Here is a 24,944-nt window from a genome sequence, read left to right as displayed (position 1 = left end):
CCTCCCCGGTGGGCGCTCCTGGGCGGGGAGCCGGGCCCCCCGCGCCCCCCGGCCCCGCTCCGGGCAGCGCGGCCGCCGCGATGAAGCCGTGCGAGGAGGAGGAGGAGGAAGGGCGGGCAGCGGCGGCGGGCGGCGGTGGCGGGGACCCCTGGAAGGAGTGCGCGGAGGTGGCGGTGCAGCTGGCGCGCCGCGCCGGGCAGGTGAGAGCCGGACCGGGCTGCCCCCGCGGCCGGAGGAGCCTCTCCCGGTGTGAGGAAGGGCCGTGCGGGCGCTTGGCTGGGGCGTAGAGCTGGGGAGGGGGAGGAGGGCGGCGGGCTCGGCACCCGCTCAGCCCGGCTGCCGCGGAGCCCTCGGCCGCGGGAGGGATGGCGGCAGCGCGGCCCCATCCCGGGGGATCCCACAACTTGAGGGGCACATCCCTCGGGGGCCCCGTCCCGTGGGGACCCCAGAACTGGGGGGGCATATCCCTCGGGGGCCCCATCCCGAGGGATCCCAGAACCTGAGGGGCACATCCCTCGGGGGCCCCCTCCCGTGGGGGCCTCATGCCGCGGGGCCACTTCCCTCGGGGCCCCAGCCCTTAGGGGTGCTTCCCTCGGGGGTTGCATCCCCTCGAGGGCCCCTTCCCTGGGAGGCCCCATCCCTTGGCGGTTGCATCCTTCGGGGCCAGCATTTGTTTTCCAGCAGCTTGTGCAGAGAAAAATAACCGTGTCAAGGAGGTTTTCTCTTGTTGGATCTGGCAGAGTCTTTAGAGTGGCCGAAATTCACTTGCTAGGGACAAATAGCTGTGAGGAAGGTTTGTAGTAGCTTATTTCAGATCTGTGTTTTGACACAGCAGGTCAGTCATCTCAGGAGACATCCTGACCCCACTCTGTGCAGCAGCAGAACTTCTAAAAGAGCCAAGAAGTGGGATCAGCAGATTGATTGATTGAGAAACTGGGGGAAACACCAATTTATTCAGCAATGTATATTTCTCTCTCACTTCCATTCTGCTCTATTTTGAGCTCTCTACCTATACACTGTGATTTAAGAAGCCCCCTTTTCTGTCTTGAGTGCAAGACCCATAACTTTTCCTTAGGATGTGTTATTAAACATATTTTCTCCTTAGTGAAAAACAACTACACAGATGAACCAAATGCCAGAGGAGAGGAGACTTGTTTTAATAATACAGGGACTAAATGGATAATCCAAATCAGGATGACAGGTCATGCTCTCACAGACTCTCAAAACAGGAGTTTCTCTGGAATAGTCATTCTGCCAGCCATTTCACAAGAAGAGACTCATGACTTGCTCAAGCCTCCACACCTTATTTCTCAGAATACCAATTTGTGAAGCCAGCTTTAAGCTTCCCTGATCATTTCACTTGCTTAGAAAATCACAGCTGAGCACCTTTTCCTGGAAGAAGTAAACATTCCATAAGACTAATCCTTGAATTCAAAAACACAGTTTGCCATTGCTACCTTGCAAATGGCAGGAAATAGCTGATTCCTTGGCAGGCCAAATTTAAACCAGCCAAGGATGTTGTTTAAGTAAGACTTTAAAAACTGGGTAATTTTTTTCCCAGTTATTTTGTCATGCTAAGGAATCTTTTTTGTTACAAAAGGCACTGGAGATCCTTCTGAAAGAAAAGGTGCAGGTATGGCTCTATTTTATTTAAGTGTCAATCTGCTTCCAGCTATTCCCAAATGAAACTAGAGCTAAGGACACCTAGTGCAGTATAGCGTGCATTTGGTAGGACTGGAATTTTGTTGAAAATTGACTGATAAAGATGGGAGTTCGTTTGATCACCAAAAGCAGTCAGTTCCACTAGTCAAGTTCATTTTTTTCTTCTGCTTCTCTTCCCATCTCTCAGACCTTTCCACCTTCACCTCCATCCCCAGAAATCTGCTTGCACTCTCTGTCTCCCCAGATCCAACTCCAGTCTCCATCCCTGCATGAGACTTTGCCTCTTCAGCCTTTCTTTTCAGGGGCTCCATTTCTCAGGACTGTGGCAGGTTAGAAAGGGTTGGAGTCATTAGAAAATGTCTACAAGGGTCTTGGCCTGAAGAAAAATGTGAACTTCCAGATTATTTTGGATTTCTAGGAAAAGTCAACCAGTAATACAGTTTTCTGGTCTCCCCTTTTGGCTTATACGACTACTTGATTTTTATTGCATTGTGTTTCATGACTACAGATAAAATATATCTTCTTTCCAAGAGATAGGAGTCTATACTCTGGAATAGTTTCTTCTAAACTTAAAAGGCCAATAAAGTGATGCTTGAATATGTGCCTAAAGTGTTGTTGATGGAGTAACCTCTATTACTGGGTTAAAATCATTGCTTCTCTTGCCCATCCTGTTGTTTAGTTCTTATTACTTTTATGAAATATCACAGGCTCTCATTTAATATATGTGGCTGTTTCATAACGTGAATGGTCATGGTTTTGTAATGTCTGTAATTGACCTGCTTTAAAATTCACTCTCTAAGCCCACAAATAACTGCACTTTTCCAAGCTTCTCTTCTGTTCTTTCAGTAAGTAAGCTGCTTGCTCTGTTCATGAGAGTACACCGATAGGTTTGATATGAATTTTTGCTCAAGAAAAGCAGCCATGACCAGTCTGTGCATCTTTGATGCTGTTAAGAGCACTGAGTAATACCTGCACTGTTCTCTCCAATTGCAGAATTGGAAAAGCTTCACCAAAATGAGTAAACATACATCCAGATAAAAATAAGAGTAAAAAACTAACACTAGGACATAGTATGCTGAAGTCAAAGCCTTTTTTTTTTATTTTTCTTTTTTTTTCTCTCTTATTTTTCTTTCTTTTTTTTCTGGGAAATCATTTTATGAGGCATAGCAGACCTAGCAAAATACCACTAAAAAGTAAAAAGACAAAACTTTCACTGGTATTCTAAAAAGCCAAAATTTTTTTTCCATGATGTTAGGTCCCAGGGGAAATTTTTAGGCTATTTTCTATGTAACATGGACAGATGTTTTAGCAAACCAGATTGGAATTTCCTGAATTATTTGCAGGTACTCATGCTTTTTATCTAGGTGTTTGAGTTTATCAGTCAACAAATATTTCAGGACAGTATTGCAAGCATCCAAAATCCATCTTGGATCTCCCAGAAGTGTATGGTGAGTGCAAGCAGTATGGTGAAATGAAATACTGAAATATCTGACATGAGCACACTACTGTAGGTGGCTCTCCTGGCAGGTATTGGGGGAAAAGGCATCTTGACCCTCTGTCTTCTTCATTCTGCTTTGTTGGAATAAGTTTTACAAAGGCATTAAAGAAGGAAGAGTCCAGGACTGACTGCACTGAGCCCCAGTGTCTCCATTTCCCCTGCTCCATGGGAATGAAGGAGGGAGCAGGGAGAGCCTGGCTCTTGCTGTGTGGTGTGGTCTCCATGTAATGATGTAAATGCCCCTCACTTTGCATAACCCCCCAAATGCTCCCAAGCAGGGTATTAGGATAAGATCTGCATTAGAGGAGGGGCAGCATGAGCTAAGAGTGTTAAATGACTCTGCTCTAAATAACCATGTTCCCAAAAGTCAGTTGCTTAGAAATTGCTGAAAAATCTAGGGACAAGCCCTAGTACAGGAATAAAGTCTAGTAAAATACATTTAAAGTCAAATTACAGCATCTTGATTGCCAATTTCATTGTACAATGGGGATAAGGTGCAACCTCCTCTTTCCATTTCATCATCCTGTAGTTCCTCTGCTTTCTGCTTGGCTGCTACCTGTAACCTAGAGTGAGACTTCTATGGAACCCCACTTCCATAAGGAAAGACCAGGCAATTATAGCAGGTATCCACAGACATTATTGTAAGGCTTTTGCAAGGAGAGGAGTTGAGTGATGCTCTCAAAGTATTCTGAGGCAGCAGGCTCTAACACTCCTTTGGTGACTTTTAGGGATTTTTCAGCATAAATTGAATTCTACACTGCTCTGAGCTGTTTGATCATTTTCCAGACAATAAAAGTTTTTCATCAATTATGCAGAAAATGTGATCCTTGTGTGGGGCTACCCTGGCTTGGGTTGCATACCCGTACAAGCTGGAGCAAATGCATGGGGTCCCTTTTGTCAAGCCCTTTGTCAGTGGCAGAGAATTAGCAGAATCAGAGGCATCCATCCTGCGTGCTGTGGGTGAGCCTCCACTGATGTGGTGCCCATTTGTGGCCGGTGACCTCAGCCCAGCACCATGACTCGTCTCCTCCTCTGCTCTTGACATTCTGCTTGCACAAGTGGTGGGGAGAAGCAGCTCACTGCAGGGCTGGTAGATGCTAAATGTGTGTCGTGGCTCCTTGGCACGACAAAGGAGGTGGGTGAGAGGGCCATTGGCCACCACTTCAGAGTGCAGGCACACCCTTGGCTGGTCCCACCTCGTGCTGGCCACCAGAGAAACAGACAGGGTTAAGGTTAAAAATAGTGGTGAGCAACTGGGTAAAGGATCAGAGATGAAAAAATATTCATGTGCAAAGAGTCGTACTCAAACCAGAGAGATCAAGTGCCAGAGCATGCAGTGCAATCAGCTGATTGCAGAGCACGTCCACAGGAGAGAGGTTTCATCTCTGCTTTTTCTTTCCCAGCAAGGCTCAGGTATGATCTCACTGCCCTGCTGAGCAGTGGCACTGATTTAAATGGCTGCAAAAATCTTTATTATGCATTCAAACTGAATAGAAGTCAAGAGCGTGGCATTGCGAAGAAGAAATTCAAATCTTCTCTGTCAAAAGGAGGACATTCCTTATCTATTTCACTATGTGAAGTTCCAAGCAGTAAAGACAATAGGAAAGTAATGAAGAGCAAATAAACTAAAAGGTATCAGCATAGCAGATTTTTTAGAATACACAACTGAGGAGTGTTTTGGATTTTGCTTTGGGCTGAAGAGGAGCCCAAGGGCCTTGCTGGAGTTACAGTTTTATGCTTCCATCATAAATCCTTCAAGACAACCACACAGGGCATTGAGAGGAGTAAAAAGATTAAGTGTGGTTAATATTTTGGTATACAGTAATGAACTTAGCAAGACCTCAAACTGGAAAGTACTACCTGCCCTCACAAGCTCACTAAATAGGCACAGCTGATGTTTTACAGCTCACAAAGCAAAACATTAGTCCAGATACCTTCTATAGTAAGGCAATAGTTGGCCATATCCATTATTTTTCAGATCAATTAGCACACTCTTCAAATATAGTATTTTATACTACAAAAACCAAGAGCTGAGATGACATTTGGGAGTTTCTGATTCCCTTTCCCGTGCATAATGCAGAAGAACCATTTTCTTTGGTCATCAAGTATTTCTCAATGGTTTTGAAATACTTTGATCAATGGAAATTTAGTTAAGCAATTTAAATATATAAATTTTAGATGAGAGTTAGAATGTTGATCATGTTGCTACTGGGTTACAAATAAGTGGTACTTAATTTTTGCTTTGTTTTGACTTGGTTTTTGTAAATTTCAAATAATTTATCATTTTCACTGATTAAAAAATAAGTGATCTCCTTTTGCATCCTGTCCCTTTATTTTTCTTTTTAATGAAGAAATGGGAAAAAAAAAACAAAAGAGAAAGAAAATGGGGAAAATGGTGAAAAGCTTTCATGAAGTGTTTTCCCATATGTGCATTTGTACTTGAGCTTGTAACAGTTATACCCTGGAGAATCAGATAAAGACATTTCCAGAAGAGAGTCCAGGTTTAAATCATTTTTTCATATCTAGGGAAAGCTTCAATTTTTATTCTTGTTAAATACATAGCAATTATTTGGGAACCAGAGGGTGGTCAGCATTTAAAGTTCAAAAAACCCCACAAAAACCTCAAAAAAACTATGTGTCTTTGTTGGCAAAATGGAAACCAATTATGACTGCCTTATTGCATATCTTTTAAATTAAGAGAGTAGTGGGGTATTGGCCATGTACATTAAAAAAAAAAAAAAGTAAAAAGAACAAGAAGAAAGAAAAAGCGCTTTCCTTGAAAAATGCCTGAGCCTTGAGGTTTTTTCTCACCTTGTGTATGCTTTTGGTAATTTTTTAAATCATGATCACTGCCGTTATCCTTTTATTCCCTTAGTTGCATTCCTTAATCAATCCTTTTCTGAACTGTCAAGAGTGGTTTTTGCAGAGTGATTCAAAATGCCGTATTCCAAAAGAGCACTCATTAGCTCAGAAGAATTTTTTGTCAAAAAATTATAACAGCCTCTGGTAGAATTAGGCCTACAGCTGTTTTTCAGGATTAGCTGTATTTTTTTCAGTGAAGATATTATTTTAGTATGCACAGGCTGAATGCCCAACAAATCTGATTTATGAACTTCTGTTTCAGATTATTAGGAAAGCTCTAACAGAGGAAAAACAAGTGTCCACAAAGACATCTGCAGCAGATCTCGTGACAGAAACTGATCATTTTGTGGAAAATTTAATTATTTCTGTTCTGAAAGAGAAATTTCCTTCCCACAGGTGAGTGCCTATAGAAACTATCAATGACCTTTTTTTGTCCTTTCCATGCTGCATATCTGACTGGTATTTAAACGGAACTTTAAAAGTCTGTGTATCTTTCTTATGTCTCTGTATCTTTCTTATATATTAACCTATTGTTCCTACACTTTTGTAGGACTCCTCTTTTTTTAAAAAGTACCATTTCCTTGTACTTAGTAGTTTATATTTTCTGTGTTTCTTGATATGTGTATTTAATAGCAATGTTTCCCCTGTAGGGACATCATGGATGAAGGTTTCATGTGGATCTCCATGATGTTCAGAATACTGGTCTGTTGCCTACTGTATAAGAATTATGCTAATGCTATCTATAAAAATATAGCAGAAATATATGCTAGCAAAGGTCCCATCCTGCAGACCTTTCCTGTTGCCATCACACATATGCCTTTGCCAGATCAGGAGAGGTAAAGGGGCATTTAATTACATTTACCTTGTGTTCTGTAGTGAGAAGATCAGTGGGAAGCAGGGCTGTTTGTCATCATCATCATTATTTGATGCCTACTCATAAACAGGCTATAAATTACTACATGGGGTGCAAACCCAAGGTTCTAAAAGTAGATCAGGTTGTCAATTCCTCTTGATTTATTGTGATCAACTTGAAAATAACAACTCAGCTCACGTACAGATTAGAGAGAGGGTTTGTATTAGTTGCCAGGTTTGGTTTGATGCAGAGACTGACATTGATTTCTACATTTGACTTCAGTGGATAAAATTAATTTTCCTGCAGAGCCAGTGCAAAGCCTGTGTATCCTTTAAATAGTGTCTGACTCCCTTCTAACTGGGAGCATCTCTGATGGGGATGAGCCTTGCATTCTAGTGCTGTGCAGAAATGAACAAAGAGCAAAATCTGAAGGGCTCAGCTACTAATCTAATTGTCAGCGATGCTGCTGGGCAAAAAACCAACACCATAAGAAGGAGCAGAAAGCATATTTTTGTACTAAATATGGCTTGCTAAATACATGCTGTATGTGATGGCATACTGAAGCAGTACTGTACAGCATAATGTGTGGTTCTTGGCTGCAATTCTCAAGAGAGTGCCAGGCTTTACAAGCCTATTATTTGTGTAATATTCCTTCTACTATTGCTGGCTGTGCTCTTCTCTCATCTCCACTCTTATGTTAGTTTTTTTTTTTTCCCCTGAGCAGTCTGGAGAGAACATAAAACCTACACATTTCTCATAAAATGCAAATCACCAGACACACTCAAGTTACTCAGAATGGGAACAAAAGTTGTAAGGTCAGCATAGGCCTGGCAACTGAAAAATCCCAGATATTATCAACTCCATACAGGTAACTTCTGACTTTATAAGTAAATTAAGGAACTGCCATTTCTTCAAGACAATCTTATTTTGATAGTGGTTGTTGGGTTTGCTTAGAATTTGTTTAGATAATTAATGCATTTAGATTAAACAATAGATTAAAGCTAAATTTAACTAGACTAGATTAAAACATGTGCAATGAGGAGTCTACAAAACCAGTCAGGGGTTAAATTGAAGTACAATTAAAATATTAAAAAACCATTTATATTGTATTCAGTCTTTCCCCTAACCAGGCCGTTGAAAGCAGCACTGAAGATTTCTGTGATTTCTTTTTCTTCTAAATCATCTTGATTCTTATGTCTTCTGAATCAAAAATGGACTTTACATGTTAGAAAAATTAAAAGGGATCTCATTAGAATCTGCCATTGAGTCTTGAGATACTAGAAATAGTATATTTCCAATATATACTGAAATAGTATATAATAGCATATACTGAAATGCTCAGAAGTACAGAGAAATACTAGGAAAATCCATTCAAAAAGTAATTCTGTCCCATGTTTCTTTTTGTTTCTTGGTTAAGTGGTGTGTATCATCTTCATTCACACTTCGCTCAAGTTTTAATCTTTGCTCACTTCTTAGTACTCTGATGTGCCCCAGAGATGTTTTTTCAGATGGATCCAAGAGTTGTGGGTAGGCACAGCCGGACTACCAGGGGCTGCTGGTTGCAAAAGGCTATCCCAACATTTAACCTTGCTATTATTACACAAACTGTCATCTTTTGTGTTCCTTGTGGCCTTAATTCTGTAGACATTAAAATCAGGACACAGGAGTTTAGGAGGGTTACATCCAACTCTGGCTTCCCATTTTTCTGTCCTCGGATTCCCATATGGGGATAGGTGAGGTACCTGCCCAGCCTGAGTCTCCTGCATTTGACTGGGTATCATTCCTGCTGCACATTATGGGATGTTACAGCTTCCCTGCTGCTCCTGCAATGAATTTCAGAGTGGCATGAACAGATGTAGTCTAAAGCTTGGCTAAAATTACTAGAGTCATTTTCAGTGGGAGTGAAGTGTAATCCAGATTTGAGCAGAGGTCAACAGAGCTGGCAGGCTGGCATGGTAAATTAACTGTTTTAATGAGGTTGTTACCCTTCCCACTTCTCAAGCTGCTCTGAGAATTTATTCCAGTACTTCACACTGGGTGTTTTGCTTCATTTGCAGGTTTTTACAGGACACAGAGCAAGACATCAGAGATGACCTTGCAGGACTCTCACATTTCCCAGTGTTGTATAGCAGTAAGGGGGGTGTTTTGTTACCCATTAGTCCAGATTTCATAAAACATGCACCTAATTTGGTCTACATCCATTTTGGAAAAATTGCTCTTGAGCATGAAGATTTTATCAGTGGCATTGCTGTGGCCCAGCTCCAGGTTAGCATTTCTGAGCTCAGGGACTGCAGCATCACACCCCCACTGTGAGGGAAAGGCGAGGGACTGGCTCATGATGCTTCAGGGAGAATCATCTTACACAAAAATACTCCTGTCTTTAAGGAGGTTCTCATTTCACCTTTCTTTGACTGGACAGACAGCAGCTATAGTTCAAGCTTCAGCTGGGGGAGCTGGCAGAGGCTGAAGCAGAGGTATCATTTATGTGGAATATGGATAATCTGAGGTGGGATGGAAGGTGCTCCACCTACAAGAAGATGAACCTCCTCTGCATCCAGCAGCACGGAGAAGGCATGGGCTGGGTTTGGATGCTGATTACAGGATTTGTGAAAGCAAAAGTCAAGTGATACAGCACCAACAAGACAAAATAATGAAATATTTAGAGCAAGGAGCCTGCAAAGTGTTATGTTAAACTGAGAGTTTCAAACACCTGTTCAAGTCTTTCTCGTTTCTCAGTGTGCATTAGCTCTTTGTCCTTCAGCTGTTTCTTTTAATGGAGATGAAAATAGTAACAAACACTTCCTAATTCCCTCTTTGTACCAGCTGGGGGTCTGTAATGCCATCAAAATAGTCTATTTCTGCTTAGGTTGAGGCAGAGTAGCACTTGGAAAATTCAAGAAGTCTCCTCCTGTGCTGTCTGCAGAACATTTTAAACTCATGACTTCAAGTGTTATTTGGAATCATGAGGTACAGGTTGAAGACATAAAATAAAATAAAATAAAATAAAATAAAATAAAATAAAATAAAATAAAATAAAATAGCTGCTACTCTAGTCCTAGGGAAGGACTCTTTTGCAAAAGATATTTTCTCTTTATTTTATCCTTTTTTGTTTCTCTTTGTGTCTTTGAAAGAAGCTTTTTTGTCTTCAAGCATTTGCAGAAACTCTGAATACCACTACCAGCTGTTCAAATGTGAAACCACCAGCAAGATGCAGTACTAGCAGTTGGATTCCACTCCTGCTGTATATAAAGGATTTTATGAAAATCTGTGAGAGTAGCACCTGCACATCTCTTACAAAAAGAGACCTTGGGCAGTTTATGGGAAAGCAGGGATAATTAAGGTTGACAGGAAATGTGCCAGAACTGGATGTTCGTTTCCCAGGGAAAAAGGAGGAAAAAAAACCTACTAAAAGAAACTGGGACAGAACAACAGAAGAGAAGATGATCTCAGATTTCATTTTGTGCCTTGTGCATCCAAACAACAAACAAACAAAAAATAATTTGTTGATTTTTTTCTGGGTCATGGGAAAAAGAAAGTCCAGCTTTGTAAACCTCTTCATTTCCTGAGTCAGATTACTGTAAAAAATACAGATAGGAGCAAGATTGTGGATTTTCTAAGAGTGTATTATTTCCTTCTGACTGAATTTGACTGCAGAAGAGAAGCAGATACAGTTTGCATTTTGTGTTAGTTACTGGAAGAGACAGACCTAACCCATAATAATTTTATTTATTCTGCATAAAATAATCTTCTCCTTAAGTTCCAGGGATGCCAGTTCAGGTCCATTTCTGCATTCATTTTCATGGCTTCCTTAATAGTATATTGGGGAAGTGTACATAAATACAGTTCTTTTTTGCCATGTAAAATAGTGTGCTGTAGAGTTGAGAACTCTCCCTCAAAGTCTCTATGAAAGTTACCAAGTCCTAAATTTAAAAAGCAGTATGTGTGTTCACATTTATACAAGAATGTTTTATGGAGAGAGGGAGAAGTTCTCTCTTAAAAACCAGAATGATGGGATTGTACTTTCCAAGTCTTGTATCTAAGCTAATGTTCTGGGATTCTTGTTTTACCCTTGCACCAAATGCAGGTTCATTGCAGAAGAATCCACTGCTGCAGGTTCAAAATGTGTCCTCACTGACAGTCCCACCTGGATTATTGACCCTGTTGATGGAACGTGCAACTTTGTGCACAGGTAAGTGCCCTGGGAAACCCATCAGAACCCAAAGTGTAGCTTCTCACAGTTCCTCCTGATGGTGCTTTTCCCTGGTGGGGACTCACACATAGGAGCCATCCCTTTATCTCTTGGTACCTGGTGTGGTGTGTGTGGGGAAGGCTGTGTTTGTGCTGTTACCTGAGGGCAAGATGGAGTTATTTGTGCTGCTGCCCCATGGCTCACAGCCCCAGCTCACAGCCCCAGCTCACAGCCCTTGACTCACAGCCCCAGCTCACAGCTCTTGGCTCACAGCTCTTGACTCACACCCCCAGTTCACACCCACCAGCTCACACCCCCAGCTCACACCCCCAGCTCACACTCCCAGCTCCCAGCCCCAGCTCAGAGCCCCAGCTCACAGCCCTTGGCTCACACCCCCAGCTCACACCCCCAGCTCACATCCCAAGCTTACACCCCCAGCAGACACTTCCAGCTCTCACCCCCAGCTCCCAGCCCCAGCTCCCAGCCCTGCTCACCCACAGCCACCATGGGTCACCGTGCAGGGAGAACAAGGCAGTGCTGTGAGCACAATTGGCCCAGTGCCTCCAGTGGGTTTCGCACATTCCTGCCGGGAGTTCTCCCCTTCAGACCCAGGCGCTTCCTTCTTCCTGGGAAGTGCCACCCCTGCATGGCACTGAAAACTGAGCTGTGCAGAGATGCTGGTGTTACATTTTTAAAATACCTCTACAAAACTAGGGGTCCTTGCTGCAAAAATTAAGACTTTTAATTCATCATTCGAGTGTTAGGAGCTGTGAACTAATGACTATTCATAATATTTGTACTTAGAAACCCTGTCTTATAGTTAGCAGCTTAAAATAACTACAACTTTCATAAAGCAAAAAAAGAAAAATTTCCTTGACTATTGGTGCAATTACATGGAATTCCAGGGGAGGTGGGCAGTGTCATGTGGTGATGGTTCATGCAATTAAGTGACATTTCCTCTTTCTAGCAATATTTTCTGGACTTCCAAAGTCCTTTTTGAAATGTGTTTTTAAGAAATGAATTTATTTCATTGTTTAAAATGTAATATATAGTAGTCAAAAGGACCAAATTAAATACATGATCATCACTTTGAAAAACATAGAGGAATTGGTTTCATTTTATGTTGGTGTTAACAGCAAGGTGTCTCCATGCTACTTAATTGCCATCTCAGATGCAAAGCTTGAACAAAGCGTGTTCTTAAAAGCAATGACTTGTTACAGCATTAGTGGTTTTATACTGGATAATTCAATTACACTAAAGCAAAAACTTCCCTAAAATATACTACGTGTTCAGTGCAAAAAAATTGGGATGTCTTCATGAGTTTATTTCTTGCCTTCTCCAATATTAACTTACATTTTAAAAGGAATTGACAAAGTTAAAGAGACTGACAAAGGAGAAATAGTCAAGGGCATTTTGACAAGCCCCATGTGGGGTTTTGTTGCCTAAGGGGGTTGCATAGGGAGTAAGTTGAGAGATTTTTCATCAGTACTACTTAATTTCTTATTTTTCACAGATTTCCAACAGTGGCAGTGAGCATTGGATTTGCTGTTAACAAAGAGGTATGAAGTATGTTCTTTAAGATGGGCACCTGAGAGTTGGCTAGAAGTCTCAAAACCATGTGGGAACTTTAAATTGAAAACCAAAAATTTAAAAAATCAGTCACTACTCAGGTTTTCCTATGCTTTTTAAACACATCTGATCACACTCTACTCATGTAAAATCATAGCCCTGCGAAACCTATTTATGCCAACTGGCAATTAAAAAAATTATATGAATTATTAACAGTATTATGGGATTTATTTGGATAAAAAGGATGTACTGATGTGAGCAAGGTTTAGTTAGACAAAACCAAAATAAGTTCAATTTAGTGTTGCCTCTTCATAATTTAAACATATATCCCAGTGTTCCTGTGTTATTATTATTGCTTCTTTCCTGCTAGCAGTATCTGTGAAAGCTAACTCCTGCTAGGAGTTAATGTAGAGCTGATTTTATGAAGAGTGCAAAATTATGGGCCTAGTTCATTCAATCTACATTTGTATTTTTCTTAATGTAGTAAAATAGCTATATTTACCCCATGAGACCTTGATTATAGTTAGGGTGGGAAGGTACCTAGCCTTCCAATGTGCCATTTTGAGTTTCCTAGCTATAGTCATTTGTGCTAGTGCTTTTTCTCCAGATGTTGCTGGTTTGCAATTTGATATATATCTATGAAGTAACTAGTTACTCAAATTGCCAATGAATGTGCCTCTTTCAGCCTAATTCCACAATTTTTAATATATGTATAGCTTTAAGCAAAGCCAGCAAAAATTCTGTGCAGAAACAACCAAGTTTTCAGATGTGCTAGTACCTCCTACTGATTTAAACAGAATAATGTTGTGTACTTCTCTGGTTAGAAGGTTTCCAACATAGAAACTGCAGAGAAACACTTCCATGCTTTTCTGAAATTTATTCATTGCCAAAGGTTCTTTTGAACACTACATTTTATTACCAGACAGTTTTCGCTGATATTTATGTTTTCTAGAACACCATCATGATTTTGATGCTGCATATTTTGGGTTATGTAAACTAAACAAAGCTGAAACAAAAGTAAAGAATGATGTTAAATCTCCCTCAGTTAAACAATTAGGACAAGCAGAAAAAAGAGTAAACTGAAAAGAAGCCAAAGTACACACAGGGGAACTGGCCTGATTATAAGCCTTGAAGAAATTCCTGCAAGATGTCTTGAGGGAAACAGTCTATAAATAGTGTGTCCCTCAAAAAAACCCCTTGGTTTAGATGGGACCTCAGGGTAGGGAGCCAGGACAGTCTATTGCCTTTAAATTGTCTCTGATGAACTCCAAGTGCAGCAAGAGAAGATTTGAAGTTTAGAACATCTGAGATGTTTTCTTGACCTTGTGGCCAACTTCAGACGCCTCGGGCAAGTCCCTTAATTTTTGTGTACCCCTAAATTAAATAATGCTCATATTACTGATCTAGGGGAAATTTTCAGAGCTGACCCTTGAAGTCTGTAAAGTGTTTTAAAGTCTTTTGATGGAGCCTATTAAAGTAATAGAAATTTTAAATACCAAGGGTGTAATTTTGACCCTCTTTTCATTGGTAAACAGAATCTCCCATGAAAAGTCCAGTGTTGCACATTCTTAAGCTTTCATTGAGGGTATTTCTGTCCAAACTCCTTCTCTTGGAGTCCTGTGACTTCAAGAGATTTTCACAAAAGGATTTTGCAGAGAAGGATTTGAACAAGTGACTGGAGTGTACTGCTTTGATTGAAAAGGCAGAAAAATTCAATGCACCACCAAAGCTGCCTCCAAAAGCATCCGCTGTTAATAAAGAGTGCCATGACTCCTGAGTTTGGATGCCTGACTGATCCTGGGGCTGTAAATCTTTGTGGTCCAGCCAAGGTCAGTGGGGTTGCTTCAAGGAGTAACTGCTCACCAGTGAAAGCAAAGCATTCAGAGTCTTGCCTCAGAGGTCTTGCGTATTTTCAGTAAAAACATTTCAATTGCATTTGAAAACAACTCCGTGTTTAATCCATTCTAATGTGAACAGAAACAAGCTGTGAGTAAGGATTTAGAGGATCAGGAACACCTTGCATTAACTTTTCTTTATAAACTGAATTTTATATGACCTATATCTCAATATCACAGTAATAGTAAAATTATTCCAGTTTTTTAGCATCAGTGTAATCTTTATTATGTGTACCAATTAAAATATTGCTGATCTTTTTGCCATTAGTAGTTGTTTATATTTATGATGAGTAATTTGAGTTGCATTCATTTCTTTCCTTTTCAAAATCTTAAAGCTTGAATTTGGTGTAATTTACCACTGCACTGAAGAACGATTATACACTGGTAGAAGAGGTCAAGGGGCATTTTGTAATGACAAAAGGCTTCAGGTATCAAAAGAGACAGGTTGGTCTAGATTTTGTTAGAACTCTAAAAGGAATATATTAATTTTGTTTCAGAGTTGTTGCAAATCATCATTAGGATAATGAACATCATTATCCTGATGGAAAGTATTTCACCTGCATGATAATTTTGTTGTTTTGTGTTTGTTTTTTTCTGAAAAATCACTTTCCTCCTTTTCTTTTTAAAATATACATCTGAATATGAACTATTTAAATAATTCTAAACTATTTTGCTTCACAACCACTGTTTAAAATAAGGAAGAATGTGTAGATTCACCAGTTTCATTCCAGCTGAGCCCTGGCATAACTTTTTATAAGCAGGATGCAATGGGAATGGTGAATCAAATTCAGAGTACTATTGTGGCTGCTATTCACTTCTTTTCCAATGATCTTGTACGTCACAGAGTGTCTGATGTCTGTAGGCAAATGTGCTAAGAGTGAATTAAAGGGTGCATGCTTCATTAGGGGCTCTTTAACAGCTCGCTCTGGTGTGTGAGGTTTGTTTCCACGTACAAATAGCCAGCAACACTTGGCCAACGCTTGAATGGAATTCTTTTCCCTTTTATTTATAGTTAAACCAAGTCATAGACATGTCTGTTTACCTAATGATTATAGAAAATAATAATTTGGTATTATTTAGAGAAGTTCTTTTAGTTAATCAAAATGCAGAGGAGAGCATAGCACTCAGCTGTAAGTGGAAGCAGACATATGCCAGAAGTGTGCACCACTGTACCCACAAGATGGTAAAAATTTCACCCTAAAGAGAGATGTAATGATCTCAACACACAGTAAATTCAAGCAATTAGACATACAGATTTCTTTAGTGCCTGAAGTAGACCCTGCATCAAAATTTCACCTGAAATTTGGGAAGTTTTGCTATTCATCTAAGTTAATAGTGATCTGGGGTCTACATATTTGGAGAGACAGATTGTAAAGTCATTATGAATCTTAAATGCCTAAGATTTTAATCACTGATTACACATCACATTTTTATCAATGCTCAAATAGCTCATATTCCAAGAAAGCCCATACTGGCAGAGACTATTAGGGAGACCAGAGGTGCTCCCAGCTGGACTGCATGAGCCACTGTGGAAATGGCCTCGCATGCTTTTGCAGTCAGAGAGTTCTGATTTCCAGCTGAGCAATGAACAATTTTGGCACATGTCACTTCTGTCTTCCTTTCTCTAGACATCCAGTCCATGTGGGTGTCTAGAACACAGCAAGGGAAAGAGACCTTCCGCCCTTCCAAAGGCTTTGAAATTTTCTTTTGTTTTGAGATACATTATTTTGTGGTGGGAAATTTTCACCAGTGAACCTGGATCTGCTTTAATCTCACTCCTACTCATATTATAAGTTTTTTTTTTAATCACAGTTGCTCTCTAAGGGCTGTGGCTTCAGTGAAATAAACCAACCCTGGAAGACAGACTTGTGTTTCCCTCTACCTGCCACTGGAATTGAAGTGGCCATGATGTGTTTGAGACCTAAGCTGTCATATCACTTGCTGCCATTTGTTTTCAGGAAATGTGATGTATGATGTTGATCTACACTTATACATTCATTGTTCAGGCTTAATCATCTGAAATCACAGCCCAGGCAAACATTGTTCTTTGTCAACACCCAGTTTTGTAGAGGTTTGTTAGGGAGTCCGTGCAGCCATGATACACTTAAATGAAGGATCCATCTTCCCTCTTATCTTGAGCTATACTTTCTTCTCATGCTTAGATTCATGTCAGGCCTTACATGTGCTAATATTGTAAATGTATTTTCTTTTTTGATCTTCTGGGGTCAACAGAACTGATCTTTTCCTCATAAATTTATCCATATCACTGTTAAATCTTTTCTACTAAGCCCATATATTGAATTCCTGAAATCTTAGAATGTCTTGTGATCAGTCAGCTCCTTTTCCTAAGCAGTGACCTCCCTCTTAGTTGCCTTAGTCTATTCATCCAATTTCCAGCTGTAGCCTTGAGGAAAATTGAAGAGATCTGTCTATGATTTAGAAATATTTTTAATAACATAAGAATAACTGTCTCAGTTATAACTTAACTATGACTGGCATGGTGTGAATGCTTGGTGCATTTCAGCAATGAGATGGACAAACTGGGTCTCTTATGCAAAATAATCTAAGGCAGATTGCTTTCACCATCCAGAATTTTTAGTTGTGACTAAACAACAAATAGCCTACAGTGTGCCTGGATTGGTGTTTTTCTGTTTTAACACAGTAATTTAAAAAGCAGCAGTTGAATCTATGTTCCTACAGTTAATATTTGTGACACCCTATAACTTTTAATCTTATTACACACCTGTTACTTACCAACCATTTTACCACATTGCTTGAATCCATAAGGTTCATCTGCAATAGTAAATTTTTTGGTAGCCTGTTTAATTAAATGGTGCCCCACTCCAGCCTTATTTGCTCTCAAAAACCTCCTTGCTCCTTGTGCAGAGCACTTTCAGCTGATGCAGGTAGCTGTAAGAACCAGGCAGAGGTTGCCTACCTGAAGGAATGCCTCACCTTCAGCCCAGGGTAGGAGGTGACGCCTGGCACGGGGCACAGCCCAGTCAGTGAGTTCTCAACCACTAAACCTTTGAGTTTTGCCATGCCTTTAATGCCTCTGAGTTCAGCTGGCACAGCAGGAGCAGGGACACTTGGCATTTGATCAACCATCTCCACCTACATTGGCACACTCTTATTGTAGCCTGGAAGTATTCAGATCTCACATGAGGGCTGCTTCAACACCTCTCAAGTCACTGTGAGTCTCTCCTTTGACTGTACACAAGGTTGGAATCTCCATCTGCTCTTGGACAGCATTGCCTTTGCTGAACATAAGACAAATGGAACTTTCACAGATTATTATTATTATTATTATTATTATTATTATTATTATTATTATTATTATTATTATTATTATTATTATTAAAAATACTGCTTTAATTTGTCATAAGAAGGGGTTTTTTTTAATGTCATAAGGTGTCTTCAGTCTTTGAAATGCCAGAGTGGGCTGTTTCTAGGTCACTGGTGATTTAGGGAGAAACTTTTCTTTCCTCTTACTGGGTTCCCAAATGTTTATAATTGGTTAACAAATTACATTAGAATTCCCTATTCAAGAACCATCGTGTTTTCAAATATGAATAGATTAACAACATTAGAAGTTACTAGATTACTGGATTATTTTTAGTTGACTGCTAATATTAGTGAATTTGCTAAAAGGTGACTGGTCGATGAAATAAAGCAATGTATGGAAAGAGAAGGAATGTAAAAATGCATTCTTGATTTTAATCCTCCTGTTTTGGGTTTTTTTTTTAAAGTGTGTTTAGAACAGACCATTTCTTAGGAGAAACTTAGTCTTGCTTGAGTTTCTATGCAAAGTTGTCACTTTAAGAAAAAGTTTGGGGTAGAAAAAGGGGTGTGAAAATTATTTTTGTGTGAAAAGTCCATTAGTGTTTAATTTAAAAACAAATTAATGGAACCTACCTGGTAGCTGCTGAATTAATGGAAACATCTCTCTACCATTGCAGATATCTCGAAGGCCTTAATTTTAACAGAAATTGGTCCAAAACGTGACCCTGCAACTTTGAAATTGTTCCTTGGTAACATTGAGAGACTGCTCAAGGCCCAAGCACATGGGTAAGATGTTTTACAGCATATGTCTCACGTTTGTGACCAAAAAGTCTTTGAAAAAAGTAATTAAAAAAAAAGATTGAAACAAGTGTGTTGTACACATAGGTTGAAGTCAAAAGCACTTTCTTCTTTGTGTTGCTGTGGGGTGCAGGGTCCGTGTCATCGGGAGCTCCACGCTGGCCCTGTGCCACTTGGCGTCCGGCGCTGCGGACGCCTACTACCAGTTTGGCTTGCACTGCTGGGACCTGGCAGCAGCCACTGTCATCATCAGAGAGGCAGGAGGCACTGTGATAGACACTTCAGGTGAGCAAAATGCTCTTGCTTTTCCACTGACTCTCAGGGGGACTGGGTGAGTGTCACCCCTGTGACACTCATTTCTAGCACTATCCTGTAGAAAGGTTTGTACCCTCCACTAGGCTCCAGCTGGTTATTCAGAACACACTGATGTAATTCCAGCATGGGCTTTCAGCACATCTTCTGAGTCAAACTGTACTTCCATGACTTTGAGTAATTCCCTCAAAGCCTCGTATTCGCTGTAAGGAACCAGCCCAGGAGACTGGCAGGTACGCTCAGACATTCCAATTAGATTTCAGCAGAGACATCCTCCCGAGAAAGGAGGACTCTGAGGTACCAGTTTGGACATATATGACTAGAAACTACTCAGAGGGAGTAAAGGGCGCAGCACAGTCTCCAGATTATTGCTTAATTAATTTAGATGGTGCACATCTCAGAGTAATGGTTTACTGGTGACCAGTACCTGGATACTGTGGAAAGATCTGGTCGATTAAGAAGGGTAATGAATGAACTGATTGAACTAATGAACTAAGAGAACTAATTTCTGTCTCGTTGCTAGAAAAGAGGAATATTGCTTTTATTGTTGGCTACTGAACAAATCCAGGCATTCACTGCTCCTCTTGCATACTTTGGGTCTGTATCTAGAATTTTATAAAATATTTTTTTGCTGGAGGTTTCCATGTAGGCATTGTTGAGTTAGGTTTTCCTTCCCATCCCAAAAGGAGCTACATATGAAGTTGTTTCTGTGTTTCTGACCCAATCTAATTACAGCATGGCTTATATATAAGGCACTTCTCATTAATCCTCTTGTCCTCAGGGGGACCTCTGGACCTTATGTCCTGCCGAGTGATTGCTGCAGGCACGAGAGAGATGGCCATGTTCATAGCTCAGGAAATACAAACCATTCACTACCGGCGGGACGATGAGAATTAAAGCTCCTTGGGCGGAGCTCGCCCTCTGAACCGCGTAACGTTTGCGAGATGGGTGTCCTGAAAGGGTATGTGATTGCAGCAGGAAGGTTCCTGGGAAGATTTTCTGTGTCAAATATTTTTTATAAATTTATTACCACGTGGGAAGGCATAGGGAGATTTTTAGACCTCCTAAGAACCGTGTTTCCTTTTTAATATGTATCTCTTTCAGCAGTATCTTTTTTATGAGATAGAATATTTTACTTGTAGCAAATGAGTCTCAAAATTAAGTTGTAATTTCATATCTGTGGGGCTGATATTTAGTCTTTTGTAACACTCAGCTAAAAAATGGAATTTTATTTTTACAGATGCAGATCTCAGGTAAATGAGCTTTAGGACTGTAGTAAGGGAGGAGTAGTTGAGATGTGTGCCTATAATAATACCCCTGTTCCACGATGCTTAAGAATGCAATAAAAATGGCATTGTTATTTCCTAACGAGGTCATAGCTCTGTATCCATATATGTACATGTCTGTTTGTCTGTGTGTGTGTGTATATATGTGTATATATGCACCTACACGTGTCCATGCATGTATACACACACATCCCCAGGGGTGTATGTGTATATATATGGATACCTGGATGTTTACAGAAACTTAGAGAATGCATAGAGAGAAGAAAGCTAATATTGGAAGCTGTTTTGAGGTAATGGTTTTTTTTAGGTTACTTAGGTGATTCCAGTCAGGGCTATCCAAATGGCAAATAGCAGAGCTGACCATGGAAAATGTTTAATTGTTTTACAAACTGCCCAGGTAGTTTTGTTTCCCTTCGTCCCTCCGCATGGGCATAAATCATACTGTCCTGTAGGCCTCTGTGAGATACTCAGACCTGCAAACAATTACTACCATAGAGTACTTATAGTTAAAACCAGGAATATTGAACTCAAGCTGAGTTATTCACAGTATTAACTATGACACGCAGCAGTAGGAGGCCAGCAGAATAGAGCACAGTGTCAAAGAGCTATTGATTTTAGAGAAACTTCAAGCAGAACAGCAGGATTTGGCCCCTTACAGGCAAGTTATTAAAAATATGCACATAAGATATGCTTGCAAAAAGTTGTAAATCACATGCCCTTCTTGCACAATGTTGTAATCACACTTTTTGATCAGAAAAGCCTGTAAAATCTGTTACATAGATTTCCTAAATACACAGTTGTTCTCTATCCCTGTATCTAGCCCATAATTTCTATTTAGATTGTGTTTTAAATCATGAGCACAGGGAAAACACAAGTGTGTTGAGAAAAGCAGTTGATATGAAATCACTTCTATTTTTTCATCAAAAATTTAATTAAAAGGTATCTCTTTTTTGCAAGAGTGCAAATTGAGTAAAGGAATGAGCCAAAAGAGTTGGTTAAAAATCTAACTTTTTTTTGTACACTGCATGTGTAGACTTTTTAAACGTGTTCAGATATCTGCTTAGAAGATACAAACTAAACAATATTTTTAAAAAATAACCTTGTGTGTGTTTCTTGCAATGAAAAATGTTTTTCACTGAATATAACATGAAGTTCTGTGTGATTTCTTGATATTTTTTCATGAGAAATAAAAATTATTGACTGTGTAGGGAACATCTAAATTGAACTAAGCATTTAAAAGCTAATGGTTCTTTGCAGAAAATCAACACTTTCCATCACAGTGATGAACATTTTGTCACTGCTCCCTTTTACCCCCTCCATCTCTTTGTACCCCTGTTTGGAAAAGGAGATTGTAAGCCCTCTGGGGCAGGGACTACAGTAGTTTGGCTCTGGGTTTTCACAGTGCTAATAGGATGAGATTCTGGTCCACAGCTAGGCACTGAGGTGCTATAATAATACAAATAATAAATGCTAATGGGCTCACTTGTCTCTTGTTCACTCTCCCCCCACGTCCCGAGCACAGAGGAGATGGCAGTGACAGATGCAGGGCTTGGTGGCACCGCTCTGATTCCAGGCTGCTTAGCCCTGGCAGCCATGGGAGCAGCTGGGGCTTTGCTCAGGCTTGTGCCGTGCCCGTAAGCCCTGGAAGGAAGCTTATGCTGGCAGGGAACCAAGTGTGGGGGGAGCTCAGCCCCACTTCATCCGCTCCCCCTCACCCTGTCCCCCCACTGCATGTGTGAGAGGCTGCTTCGTGGCTCTGTGAGGTTTCCCTGCAGCTCAGCTCCCTTGTACAAAGAGAGGCTCTGACCCAGTTAGGGCTGGTGTGCCCTGGTGCTCCCAGAGCTCGGCAAAGCAGGGAAATCTGTGCATCCACTTCAATGGCACATGCCAGAGATTCACAGAGCTGGGAGCCAAGCAAGGCAGGAAGGGAGAAGTTCAGAAACCCAATCCCAAGTTCTCATTTGTGCCCAGGATGCAGTCTGGGTTTTTATTTGGACTGTAGTCCAAGTGTGTTAAACTGGCCCTGTGTGTGGGGAGCAACAATCCTGCCTCCCCCACCTCCTCTGCTGCCTGTGTGCCAGGACAAACATTTCTGAACCCTTCCAGGGGAGCAGATGAGTGAAGTGATCTGCCTGCAAAGTACCCCAGTGAACAACAAAGGGATTATTCTTGAGGCACACCATTTTCCCAAGCCAATTCAGTCCCTGGCCACCATGAGTGGCTGACTTCAGGCACCAACGGGGGTGGCAGGGGGCAAGCAGGACAGCTCCCTTCACAGATGGTGTCACAGTATCCCCGTTCAGAGTTTGCATCAAATTGCAGCCTTTAATTTATTTGACTGCAATGAACTGTATGGAACTTGTCTTCTCTTCCTTATTTCTTGGTAGCCAAGTGAAACTTTGCTCAGCATGTGCCCAGCAGCTCATCCTGTGAGTGCAAGCATTCATAGTGCAGCACATTAGCCAAAAACTTAAATCCCCCAAAACGCTCAAACACGTGGACTCTTTCCTGCCAGCTGTGGTAAAATGCTTTAACTGTTTCCCAGTGCATACATTATGGAGTACATAATGTATCCAAGATGGATGAAGATTTTCTCCCTGAATACCAGCACAACAAAATGCCTGTGCTCTGAAAAGTGAGTGCTTCCTCTGTAAGCAAATGATTCTCAGCTTCCCAGAGCTGTTCCAGTTCATGCCTGCATCACTCACCAGCTCACTGGCAGAGAACAACCTCCAGTCTGCTGGTCTGATCTCAAAGGTTGCTTTCTGGTAGAATAAAACGTGAAAACAGCTGTAAACTCCAGGAAAATGGTCAGTGGCTGATCCCTCTACAGTGTGTGCCTTGTTGAGCTTGTCAGATTTTGCAGAACAAGTCCTGGAATGTTTCAGGTGCTGAAGGACTGATATTTTCCCCTTGATTGTACTAGTTAATCTCCCAGCATTGAAGAAAATATGCATGTATTGGAACACTTACCTAGGGGCCCACAGGCAGCATTCTCCATGCTTCATCTAGAATTTGGTTCCTGTTTGCCACTGCTTTGATTAAAGGAGTAAAAATATCACTTACCAGTAGCCATTCTGGTGTCAGAATTAGAGTTTTGCTGTTCCCCATGCAGGGCTGGATCTGTTCACTGCATAGGAGATGTGCAAGGGGAATCTCTGAATAATGAAATAAGACTTAAGCCACTATATCAAATTAACACAGACCGCACCTTTTTCCTGGTACCTTCCTAGAGCTGCCAAGACTGTTTAAATTATTATTTTTTTAATGCTAGTAGGGAAGCTGTGTACAAATGTGCTCTGCTTCAGGACTGTATTGTCAAGACTGAAAACGCAGAAAAGTCAAAATTATTGTTCCTCCAGCAGTTTCCATTTTCCATTTCAAAGTTAAGTCTTTCATAAAACATCTCCCCAACTCTAAGGAGTGCAACAAGTCATTCACCAGCAGTGGAAGTAGGAATTTCCATTTTCTTTTAATCTATCTACCAGGCATGACAATAGCACTATAGGATGCTGCATTTAATATGCATACTGTGTTCACCCAGCAGAAGAACTAATTCTATTCCAAAGAGGAATGACTGTTGACACTAACTCTGGATTTCCATGGGGTTTGCTCCTGAAGTTTTAATTTTAAAATGCATGACAATGGTGGGTTTGTACTTCTGTCCTTTTCATCCCATTATATTTGTACAGTGATTTTTAGAGTAAAATGGACATAAGTGTGACCTTTCTTGTCACAGAACAGGAAGGTGCATGTTTCACAACATGAAGAAGCTGAATTTCTTTATCAGCATAGTGAATGTTACTATTTCAATGACCAAAAAAAAATCATGTGCAATTTCCCTTGTGTACAGCAGTGAAGTCCATGCATATCCACAAAGGTACCACGGTGCAGCCTGGTAACAAGGCAGCCAGAGAGACCCACTTCATACAGGTGGTGTGGGAATTGGTCAATGATCAGAAGGCTCTTGAATTGCAGTCCCTTCTATGCAATTACTGAAATGTATTATATCATACTGAATACTTCAGTACATACCCTTATAAACAGCATTTATACATTTTTCATCCTCTGCTGCCTTTTATGCACACTGCTGCTTCATGCTGCCTACTGCACTATGGTTCTTCAGTTAGCTACTGACTTTTAGTTTTACTAAAAACTAGTATTTTTTTAGTGGATGCTCAGGGTTTTTATAATATTGCCATTAAAACTATTTTTTCCCAATTCACTGAAACAAAAGGATTCAAAACCGAGGTCTGAGTCTTCCTGCCAACACTTACCAGGATGAATTGGATAAATTGGTGGAGTTGTACCTGTTTTCAGGAGAAATAAAATAGCCAACATTTTCTCATGCAGGCAGAATTTTCTGTCTGGTCACAGAGGGGGAAAGCCCCCTTTCATTCAGCAATGCCTGATTTGCAACATGGAACATTAATCAGCTCCAAACAGGAATGTTTTCCTCCTCCAAACACTTAATATCAAAATCAGTGCTAATGGATATGTGACAATACAATTTGCAAAAAAATACTATTCATATATTCACTATTAATACAGTCTTATATTTCAATATTAATTTAATGCTGGAACAAAACTATTTTATTTATATATGCATATAAAGGTATAGATATGATAGATAAAAATTGAGTCTGGAATAAGTTTTTTTATACAAATTATTAATACAAAGGCTCACAAATATTGTCTTAAAATTTCTCAGTGTTTGTGTCTCCATCCACCTGTCACA

The 24,944-nt window shown here is 40.5% G+C and overlaps 1 protein-coding gene across 1 annotated transcript; it reads left to right on the top strand.

The window, feature by feature from the left end:
- Nucleotides 1–65: 65 nt before the first annotated feature.
- Nucleotides 66–21,688, top strand: IMPA2 (inositol monophosphatase 2). The gene is made up of 8 exons (XM_054635401.2): nt 66–200; nt 6,285–6,418; nt 10,960–11,064; nt 12,578–12,623; nt 14,864–14,972; nt 18,488–18,596; nt 18,742–18,893; nt 19,702–21,688. The coding sequence occupies exons 1-8, from the start codon at nt 81–83 to the stop codon at nt 19,815–19,817; spliced, it is 891 nt and encodes a 296-aa protein (XP_054491376.1). The 5' UTR covers nt 66–80; the 3' UTR covers nt 19,818–21,688.
- The last annotated feature ends 3,256 nt before the right edge of the window (nt 21,689–24,944 follow it).

Source organism: Agelaius phoeniceus, chromosome 1, assembly GCF_051311805.1.
Source record: "Agelaius phoeniceus isolate bAgePho1 chromosome 1, bAgePho1.hap1, whole genome shotgun sequence".
Taxonomy (NCBI): Eukaryota; Metazoa; Chordata; class Aves; order Passeriformes; family Icteridae; genus Agelaius; species Agelaius phoeniceus.
The sequence above is the reverse complement of the archived record's forward strand: the minus strand, read 5'-3'. Positions and strand labels throughout refer to the sequence as shown.

Excerpts from the sequence above, each read along its gene's own strand:
- IMPA2 (XM_054635401.2), top strand. The coding sequence starts at position 81 with ATGAAGCCGTGCGAGGAGGAGGAGGAGGAAGGGCGGGCAGCGGCGGCG. Across the intron at positions 201-6,284 it reads TGGCGCGCCGCGCCGGGCAG|ATTATTAGGAAAGCTCTAAC; the intron begins GTGAGAGCCGGA and ends CTTCTGTTTCAG. Across the intron at positions 12,624-14,863 it reads GATTTGCTGTTAACAAAGAG|CTTGAATTTGGTGTAATTTA; the intron begins GTATGAAGTATG and ends AAAATCTTAAAG.